Source organism: Dacryopinax primogenitus (assembly GCF_000292625.1).
Source record: "Dacryopinax primogenitus strain DJM-731 SS1 chromosome Unknown DACRYscaffold_4, whole genome shotgun sequence".
Lineage (NCBI taxonomy): Eukaryota > Fungi > Basidiomycota > Dacrymycetes > Dacrymycetales > Dacrymycetaceae > Dacryopinax > Dacryopinax primogenitus.
In genome coordinates, this window is record NW_024467201.1 from 540,144 (window position 1) to 550,159 (window position 10,016).

At 51.5% G+C, this 10,016-nt stretch overlaps 2 protein-coding genes across 2 annotated transcripts in view; one reads left to right on the forward strand and one right to left on the reverse strand.

Annotated features, from left to right (window-relative positions):
* The first annotated feature begins 2,016 nt into the window (after positions 1-2,016).
* DACRYDRAFT_20761 (pH-response regulator protein palC) lies at positions 2,017-5,400 on the forward strand. The gene is made up of 8 exons (XM_040772068.1): positions 2,017-2,293; positions 2,345-2,426; positions 2,474-2,840; positions 2,891-3,368; positions 3,417-3,857; positions 3,912-4,379; positions 4,438-4,582; positions 4,640-5,400. Exons 1-5 carry the CDS (start codon positions 2,108-2,110, stop codon positions 3,594-3,596), a joined length of 1,293 nt encoding a protein of 430 aa, XP_040631031.1. The 5' UTR covers positions 2,017-2,107; the 3' UTR covers positions 3,597-3,857; positions 3,912-4,379; positions 4,438-4,582; positions 4,640-5,400.
* A 3,325-nt stretch (positions 5,401-8,725) lies between these two features.
* Positions 8,726-10,016, reverse strand: part of DACRYDRAFT_20763 (uncharacterized protein) — a 1,829-nt gene continuing 538 nt past the window's right edge. Inside the window, exons 2-3 of the mRNA XM_040772069.1 lie at positions 9,104-9,285; positions 8,726-9,047 (exon numbers count right to left, since the gene is read on the reverse strand). Coding sequence (XP_040631032.1) covers positions 8,913-9,047; positions 9,104-9,285 — 317 coding nt within the window. The 3' untranslated portion in view covers positions 8,726-8,912. The remainder of the gene's footprint in view (positions 9,048-9,103; positions 9,286-10,016) is intronic.

Sequence of the window (10,016 nt, forward strand, 5' to 3'; positions counted from 1 at the left end):
ACTGTTAGGGCAACACAGGCTGACTAAGTCTGCTCACCTAAGAGTGCCAAGAGTCTAAGCAGGCAACAAGGAAGTGGAGTAGACCTGATGACTAAGACCTATCTACAGTATAGGTACCTGTGGATGATCCTAAGAGACCAAGTCTGAAGAGACAGTCCCAGGCAGAGTAGGCCTTATATTTATACCTCTGTGGTGGAACCTGCTAGAACATCTTGCTTACTCAGCCTAGTCAGGTGATCAGGTCATATGAGGTCATGCACAGCCATGCACAGCAGGTCACCTGACCATCCAATCCTTCCAGCAGGTTCCAGCACATGCCAAGGTATACCAGCTACTTCCATGTCATAAAGGCTTAGTCATGTCTCTTGACCAAGCAATGAGCTGGTGCCCTGACACATACCTAGATATATATAGAGACCTAGATATAGCCATTGTTGTCTTTAGAGCTAATCTCTTAGGAACCCCATAGTCCAAGTCATCATGCTTAACTCCTTGTATTTTCAAATTTTCTGTTGTTTAATTGTATATACCATCATCCTGATGACAACCAACCCACTATTAACACAGATGTTACTGCTGACCCACAAGTGTCTGTATCAGATATACAAATATTGATTATCACATGACTTAATTATCTACAATTTTCTTGTTGTCTATTCAGTTATTCGATTAACAATATACATTGGATTGTGTTGCCCTCACACAGCCCAGTTACTAGGCTCAGAAGTGACCAGTCTGGGGGGCTTTCTGACATGGGTCATACTTCAATGAAGCTCCCTGGTTTAGGGAAGCACAGCAATATTGCATTGGGTTTGTGAAACTCATATACCTCAGGGAGGCTTGCACAGTTCCAACATTTCTGACAATCACAGTGCATATAATCAACTATGGAACCATGCTAAGTAGTACTTGAATCTAATCCAGAGCAACCCAAGGGATTGCTGCTGAGCCCCAGTGCAAGCTGTCCACCTCTGGGGAAGTGATGACATGCCCTCCTGGGTTTTTGTACTCTGTTGCCATGACATTGGGTGCTCAATGAGTCTGTATCAGTGAATCTGGTCCACTTTGTATGGCAATGACCCATACCCATATGTTCACCTTCATTCCAATGTGGTCAATGATGGTTGCAACATCACCCCAAGATTTCTTGGTGGGGCATTAAGCTGTGATCTTCTGGAACAAATGTTCACCTGGCTAAGTAGGAAATGGTTTTTGAGCAGCTTTCTGATGTCTGAATGCTGCACTGGATGTGGAGAAGAGTCCTGGTTTCAACCCAGAAAGTACTTAAAAGTAAGAACTCAGCACTTCAAGTGCAGATTCTGTCCATGGGATGAAATAAAGCACATCTGAATCCATCCTTATGGACTCTTCTCCACTACCACCAAGAGTCCCATAACAGTAGGGCATCATGCCAAACCTGTCTAAGTCTACCTCACTCCTTCACCACCAAGTCTGGATCCTCCTTCTCCTACTACCACCACCACCACTCCCACCACCACTTCCATCACTCCATCTGCACCCCTCCCCCTCCTCCCCCTCCCACACCAATACTCCCCCCTGCACTGGCATCTGGCAAGCAAGAGATATGTGCTTGTATATGATGCATTTCATTTGGAAAGGACTTGCTGACATAGCACCAGGACCATAAACATGGCTCTTTGATTCAGGAATGGTGGGGATGATGTGGGCAACAATGAGCATGATAATGATGATGCCAATGAGAGTGTTCTAGTATTATTGTATTGAAATGGATTAATTAAAATATCAACAATTCTAAAGCACTGAATCCCATGATAAATATCTTTTTAAGAGTGCTCTCAATTAATAATTTCTGGGGCTTTTTATCATGCCTCATATAGCCTGCCTCATTGTATTAATCAGGCTCCCAGGTGTGGTTCTTGGGCAATGAAATTAAGCACTTTTTGGCTTCCCTGTGTCAGAAAGCTTCCAAAACCCTGAGGATATGTGGTAATGAGGCTTGCAATGAATATGTTTACATTCCTTTTCCCGACGTGTGTCATTCCCTCCTAGCAATTGTACAACAACGCAATACTCTCATCTTCTCACCTTTCTCATCTCTCTTGCTTGCTATCTCCTACACTTGGTCATGTCTGTATACTACTACGAGCTCCCAACGACAGGAGCAGTGACCTTCGGAGACCTCCTCGACGACCGGACAGGAACCCACACAGAGGACGTCAGCAACACGTCTTCTTCCAGAGCCCAGGTGCGCGGTATCTTGAAGGAGACGAAGCGTATGGGCGCCGAGAAGGATTATCTGCGTGTGATCAAAGTACTGTGTTGTTGTCGTCCGGGAGCTTGTTGCTGATGAAGAGCTGACAAGGTCGTCGAAGACTATCTGCCTCATTTGGGCGGTATCATGGACTGCGTATTTGCTGAAGAACTTATGCCATATTCCGAGCCCAGTGAGTCGCTCTCCCCTTATCCCATGTCCCAAGCTGACGCGGACCAGAGTTCAGCTGGCGGTCAACCCTCTCTTCACATCTGCTCAAGAACTCTCCTCGAGTGGAAGGCACAGGCTTCTACTACGAGCTCTGCTTTTGCCTTCTTACCTATGCCTACGGACTGTGCGACCTTGCCCACGCCACAGTCGCTTCTCTGGGCAACTACGAGCAAGAAGGCTACCTCTCCGAAGCAGAACGCAAGGAGAAGGACGAGCAGCTGAACTTTGCCGCTCGTACGCTGTGCAAAGCTGCAGGGATCTTCAAGTCTATCCCGGATGCGATTCTTCCCCAGTGGGCTAAGGTCAATTCTGCTAGCTCGAAAGGCAAGGACCGGCCGCCAGATCTCAGTCCCGAAGTTCTGGCCACACTGCCAAAGTGAACGTCTATTACCGCCCCGGGTGCTAAGGCTGATAATCAGTCTTCAGGGTAGCTATGGCAGACGCCAACGGGCTAGCAATACGCAAGCTCATGTCCCGCTCTGTGGCCGAATCGATCGCCGTCCCCGGCGCACCACTACCGAAGTCGCACCCTGCCCCTAGCCTGCTAGGCAAGCTCTGGATCCATGTCCACACCGAATATGCCACTGCACGATCGTTGGTGAACAAGTCTACGGCTTTGGGTGTGCGAGATGAGGTAGACGCGGATCTGAGGAAGTACTTGGAACATGGGGCCGCACATGCACTCGCTATGGCATTCAAGTGGTTTGGGATCGATGCGGGTGAACGGGGGCGAAACGGCGTGGCGATGGCGTTCCTTACGGCGGCGAAGGAAGACCTTGCCGAGCTGAAGGATGTGAAAGGCACGAGCGCGTTGGAGAGTAAGAGCCAGCAGAAGGAGGCCATCGCGGAGGAAATCGATTCGGTGACTCAGTGGTTCGGTCGATACAAGGTTGCGAACGACTCGGCAAGTGCATCATCGACTTCATTCGGACTTTCGCTGACTGTGCGGCAGATCACCTTTCAAGATGTCCCCAGCAAGGCACAAGTGAGAGCGATGATTCCCGACGGGGTCGCAGTGCTCAAGCTTCAGTTATTCTCTTTGCCCAAAGCTGCTTTCGGACCGACTTCGCGCATGGGAGAGAGCACGGTGGAAGAGCAAGCGGACTACGTACGTGCGGGACAGTATTTCTAATTCGTCCAGTGCCTCGGTTTCGCCGTGAAATAAGTTATTCTCTGGCAGTTGTATTCTAATCATTCACCAATGTGTTGGTATCATTACAACAGTTATTATTCTCAGTCCCAGTCCGTCACCGCCATCCGTGCTGTCATGAAGGGAATGCTGGCAGCCCCCACTCTTCCGGCTTGAACGACGTCAAGTCTGGTAATATCTCATCTGCTCCATATGTATTGTCGGGGTCGAGTGCACGCAAGCGTGGATCTGGTACCCAGACAACTGCACAGAGCTGATGAGCAATCGTATACCATGAGAACACCGCAGAGAGCATACCATTCATGCAAGCCCGCTTGCCGGCAATAACGCCAGACTTGGCATCCTCGAACACTAGTCCCTGTGTCCTCAACTGCTTGTGCTCTCCAGGTACATCGCATCCCTCGCTCTCGCCAACATCAAACCCCAGCTCTCTCGCAGCGATCAGGAACACGTCCGGCGCTGGCTTTCCCCGTCCCGGCTTTAAGCGCTCGTCGTCCCCGCATATCACCCTGCCTCCAAACAGGTCAAATAACCCAGCAAGATGCGCCGTCTTGAGGAGGAAGTTGCGTCTTTGAGAGCCGGTCGCAACAGCCATTGGGATCCCGCTAGCGTGCAGGTGGGAGACGAGTGCGTGCACGCCTGAGAGGACGGAAGCTGTGGGCCAGAGTGTGTCCTGCAGTTCTCGTCGCTGGCGGATATAGTCGTCTACCGTGAGGTCGATGCCTGGGAAATGTGATATCAGATGTTCAGACGCTTCACGTTCGGCTGTGTAAATGATCTGAGCTGAAGCTGCGTTATGGAAGGAGAGAAGGTATGAACGCACGCATTCCCATGAGCCCTGCTTTGATATCCCATGTCATCTCGACGCCGTATGGCTCGAGAATACGGTTCGTGACCAGTGTATAGACCGACTCGGTGTCGATGAGCAGGCCATCCATGTCGAATATCACATATTTAATGGCAGGACGCTGAGTAGAAGACATCGTAAGAGAAAGTACGCGGTCGACGTCGACTGGAATTTTGACGTTGTGACCGCGTGATGTCAAGCCATCTGGTCGACCTCCATCGCAGGCAGACAACCCGCTCTCGATGTTGCCACCGTCCCATCCTCTTCCCTCCATGCACTCCTGGACGTCGAGCTAGCTGTTCCTTCCACAGATGCCTAAGCGCCCGTCGCTGAACGAGGGGCCGTCAACCTCTGAACAGCATGCCCCGCCTGCGAAGAAAGCGCGGACAGCAGCAGCGATGCCGCAGTTCCTCGCCGGGCTCAGCATCAACCTCATCCCTGCAAAGCTGTCCGATACGCACCTCGCTCACCTCTGCTGTCTCGCTGAGTCACATGGTGCACGCTTAGTGTCGTCTCCTACTGCGGCGGACGTGGTGCTCACTGCTGTTGGAGCGCGTAAGAGGCTAGAGAGGCATATGGACCGGAAGGAAGGCGAGCGGCGCTGGGTGCTGAAGACGCAATGGCTTGAGGACTCCGCCGCTGCGGGTAAAGTCGAACCTTGGCAGGAGTATCTCGCTGTGCCGGACCTTCGACCCCGCTCTCCAACGAGCAGGCAGCCTACGCCGGCGTTGACCTCAACTTCGAGCACGGCGCCTAACTCGCCCGATCATCTCCTCGCGAGCGCGACTGATCTACGAAGGACATTTGAGAACCGCAAGATACAGGCTGGTATCTCTCCCAAGCAAGGAAGCAGCTCGTCAGTTTCAGACAACGACATCCCCCTCGATTTCACTCCTGGCTGGCCGATCCCCGATTCTCGCTATGCCTGCAAGCGCCGCACACCCCTCTATACACCTAACGAGAAACTACTCCGCACGATCGCAATCATCATGCGCAGTCGGGAGCTTGAGGGGGAAGACCGTAGCGCACTCAGCTACGCACGCGGGATCTCAGTCCTCAAAGCTTATCCCAAGCCCATCACGTCGACCGACCAGATCAGACATCTACCCAGCGTAGGACCGAAAATATGCCACCTCGTCGACCAGTTTCTCGAGACGGGCTATATTTCCGAAGCAGCCACCATCGTCGGAACGGATAGGTATCGCGCGCTCGAGGAGCTCACGAGGGTGCATTCTGTGGGAAGTACTACTGCGCGTGCTTTGTATGCCAAAGGAATTACAAACATCGAGGAGCTCAGGGAGTGGGTCGACATGGGCAACGGGGGCGAGGTTCTCCAGATGGCGCTGGAAGTACACGACGATCTTATGATACGGTGAGCACGACCGATTCTCATTCCACAGATGTGCGAATTGAAATCGAGCAGGATACCGCGTGATGAAGTCGAGTTCATCGGGCGGAAAGTTCAGAAAGCGCTGGACGCAGTCATGCCCGGTTGCAAGCAGACGATCTGCGGCGGGTATCGGCGTGGAAAACCGACCAGTGGAGACGTGGACGTTATCTTCACTCATCCCGAACAAGGCAAGGAACAAGGTCTGATCGAAAACGTTGTCAACTATCTCTCTAACGAAGGTAAGCGTACGACCATTTTATCTGCTGCCATCGCTCAGGTTTTTTGTTAGGATTCATAACGCACATTTTTGGAGTCATGCACCCGGGACACAATCCCTTCTCTCACTCCTCCCACACACGAAGCAAGCTCCAGCCTGGTCACCCCTCCTCGCATTTTGACACCCTCTCCAAAGCACTAGTCGTTTGCCGGCCCTCCATCCAGGAGGGGGGAGCAGGCCTGCATAGGCGGCTCGACCTGATCTGTGCCCCTTGGGACGTTTACTGGTGCGCTGTTGTCGGCTGGTCCGGTAGCAAACAGTTCGAGCGGGACCTGCGGCTTTGGGCAAAGGCGGAGACGTATGTGAACCCCTTTATTTCGCGGTATATAAGAACTTATGCTTTGTGTTTAGGGGCGTCAAGTTTGACAGCTCAGGCTTGACAAGGGTACGCGACACCGTGCCGATATACGTCAATTCGGAGAAGGAAATCTTCGAGCTCTTGGGGCTGGAATACGTCCCACCACGCCTGCGAAATGCCGACATGTGATTTGATATCGGTGTATTCATGACGCGGATATTGGTCATCCTCAGACTCGCTGTGTTTCTAGAAGTGTATTTCTAAAAAGCTACATCGCTAACATCTTGACATTTCATAGGTTGTATCTCTTATTGATCGAACTTGTTGTGTACTCTTTCCCTCCTGCGATGTAACTTGATCTCTTTGTAGTTCCAATTCCAGAAGGGTGTATCGAATCAGTTTTTACTCTTCGTCAGCCAGCGTTGCGATCCTTTTGCCTGATGGAACACAAGAAATTATGCGTGCATTGCGATAAGGTTCCTCCTACAGGCGACTGTGCACTCGTTCCCTGGTCCCCCCTCCAGCACCTCGACTTTTCGAAGGTGCTAGGCTCTTCAGAAGAACGTGCATCCCTTCATGCGCCACCCTCACAAGGTACTTCTGAACAGGGCACGAACAACGCCCATGTGATGAACCGGAGAATATCAAGGCCTGGACATGTTCCCTCGATATGTAACTGGACAACATTAATTCCATGGGTGCCAGCGCACCCCCAGACAATCAACTCTAAATTCCTTCTACCAACAGTCACCCAAATCATCATATTCAAAGACGCATACCAGAGGCTGCGAGCATACTCCATTCGTCGTGGGAAGGCTTTAGAGAAGTCGATGGGGTGCCAATAAATATCCGAAATTCAAGCGGATCCGACTACCGCATCATCGGTTGTCCCGAGCCCTTTCTTTGCTGTCGCTTCTCGATGTATGCCACGTCGCCAGGGCACCCGACAATCACATGTTGGTCCATGAGCTGCCCATGCTTGACAACTGCACGAGTCGGATGTTGCAATATGTGATTCGTCTGGAACCCTCTACATGAGAGTCTTCGAGGTTTCCTTCTCTTCCCGATGCATGCCTAATCTCACCTGTTTAGGTCCCTAGATTGCAGAGCCATACAACCTGGCCCTCTCTTCTGGCCAGCTCAAGATGAAGACGATAGACTGGTACAACTCTGCAATGACCTGTGCTTTTAACATGTCCTTCGAAGCAACGTTCGCACAAGGAGTTCAATATCGCTTACCCGCATTCATATGTCGCTGCGAGCAGTTCGGGACGCCACGCCTCACTTCCTGATTGATACTGCGCCCGCGCTGCGTCTAGGACACAGCATGCTAACTGGCTGGCGGTGTACAAAAACCCAGACTTGCTGGTGCCCATCGTCGACAACAGTCTCCCTTCCGCCGAGAGGAGCAGCCGCACGTGTACTCACAACCGGCGTCGAATTTGCTCGACCACTAACAAAGCTTGTCCACCTGAAGAATGGCTTCCGCCGAGACCAAGCCAGCTGCAGGCGCGGGGACCAGTGCCTACCCTCTCTCGTCGCTGGCACCAGCAGAGAAAAAGGTTAGCTTCTCGTTGATCTACAAAGTTCATTGCTGACTGTGCTGTGAAGGAGACCGCCCCGCCGGTTGAGATGGATCCCAACGATCCGCGCCTCATTTGCGCACGAGAAGGTCACATTAAAACCCGGAGGGTCGGCATTTGCGGTATCCTTTCGGGCATATTTCTCTTCCCCATCGGCACTGTCACTTGCTGCTTGATGGACCGCCACGAATCGTGCAAGCGTTGCGGAGAGGTGTTCCTAGGCGGGTGCTGTGGCTGAACAGGCCATGTGTACTTCATCGACTTTCTCATCTATTTTGGTTATTTATCGAGCTGGAACGTTTCCTATCTTTCATTTGTATGGTCGTCAACTTAAGTTGTTGTGCGACAGCCTCTCTGGATGGATAGATTTCACAATATCAAAAGTGACCGCTCCCACGTTTCAGCGGCTTCTCTCTTCTCTTACAGCGGTATAGAGCGCTAATAAGTTGGCTTCCTCATAACATACGAGGTACTGTGATACTTTGTGGGCTGAGCTCGGACTGCGAAGGTTCCCCGGTACCCTGTCTCGAAATCGCATGGTGTGAGCGAGTCTAGATGGTGCAAGGCTAAATCGCAGCAGGCTAGATGGGGCTAGATGGGGCCAGACACGGGCACACTACGAGGAGAGTTGAGACAGCGATCAGCCGGCTGGGTGATCGAGACAGGGAGGCTGGTCATCAGACTCTGCATTGTGCTTGTCGATTTTGTACTTTTCTTTTTCTTGTCCTCAACACACTACATTGCCGTTGCCCATTGGCTAGTTGTTAAAAGGAACGAACCCTCATCAATCAACATGGCGACGACATCGAATCCCAATTTCCTACCCTCGCAATCGAGACTTGATTCGATTGTCCATCCTTAACAATTCGGTCCGCTACAACATGTCAACGGAGCCGACAATCGTCACTCCAGCTGCGTCGCCTCCAGCGGCGACCACCAAATCCGACGCCGTCGCATCTCAGGCGCCAGCTTCAGCTCCACCACCATACGTGCAGGGCGTAGTGCAGCCTGGATCTCATGTCCGTTGTCCATCATAACCTGGGCAGAAATACGCTGATAAACACGTGCAGCCCCCAAATATACAGACCACGTACCAGAGCATGGCGCCGAATGATCCTCGCAGCATATGCCTTCAGCAAGGTCACCTCATAGTCAGTCGGCATGGGATCGCCGGTGTTCTCATGGCTATATTTTGTTTTCCCATCGGCATACTCTGCTGCATAATGGACAGCCGCGAGGAATGTGCACGATGTGGGGAGGTGATAAAGTCTGGTTGCTAGTAAATGTTATTGGCTTCCAAGGCCCTTCCATTTCTTGTTCTGCTTGCCTGTGTCTATGCCGCTCCTCTGCATTTTAAAATGTATGTCCATATATGACCATTGAATGGGAAGCTCCACCAATTTGGGTTAAAGGTCTGATTTCAGATCTGTAAAAAAGGTCGCCAAGATTCTATTTCCCTCGAATCCGCGGGCGTCGCCGGAACGTAGACATTGATTTCTCCCGGATGGTGCAGCACTGAGGAATGGGGCAATGACCCCTTTCTCCTATGATCTCTTGTGCTGAAATATGTCGCGCCTTCAATGGGCGGTTCGTCGACTTTCCCTCGCATGCCTTCTCTGAATGGGTAGATCTCATAATGTCATTGACCACGTGTTCAGATCTTTCGTGAGAAGGCCTTTCTATCGTGCGCATAGTGTGCCGTTATGGATTAGAGGGCGCAGTAGAGATGTCAACGCAGTCCGCAACATCATGGAGCCGGTGGAGCTCGCCTGTGACTAGCCATAAGTATGTCAAGACATAGCCATTGAAGTGGATTGCAGGCAATAAAGATAAGCAGTTAAGTTTGGGATAGATATCAATTCTTGCGGTGCGTCTGAAAGGGCAAGCATTTATCGAGTGTGTGCCAAGAGTGGCAGTGCAGGACCCTTGCGCAGCCCTGAGGCACCGGAATTTGATTCCATTAGACTATCTATGTAGCCTATATGTATATAGGGACGGATTGGCCTG

What these genes read in the sequence shown, in the direction of transcription:
- DACRYDRAFT_20761 (XM_040772068.1), top strand. Translation starts at nt 2,108, where the DNA reads ATGTCTGTATACTACTACGAGCTCCCAACGACAGGAGCAGTGACCTTC. An exon ending in TATGCCATATTCCGAGCCCA is followed by an intron (nt 2,427 to 2,473) that starts GTGAGTCGCTCT and finishes GACGCGGACCAG; the next exon opens with AGTTCAGCTGGCGGTCAACC. An exon ending in ACAAGGTTGCGAACGACTCG is followed by an intron (nt 3,369 to 3,416) that starts GCAAGTGCATCA and finishes ACTGTGCGGCAG; the next exon opens with ATCACCTTTCAAGATGTCCC.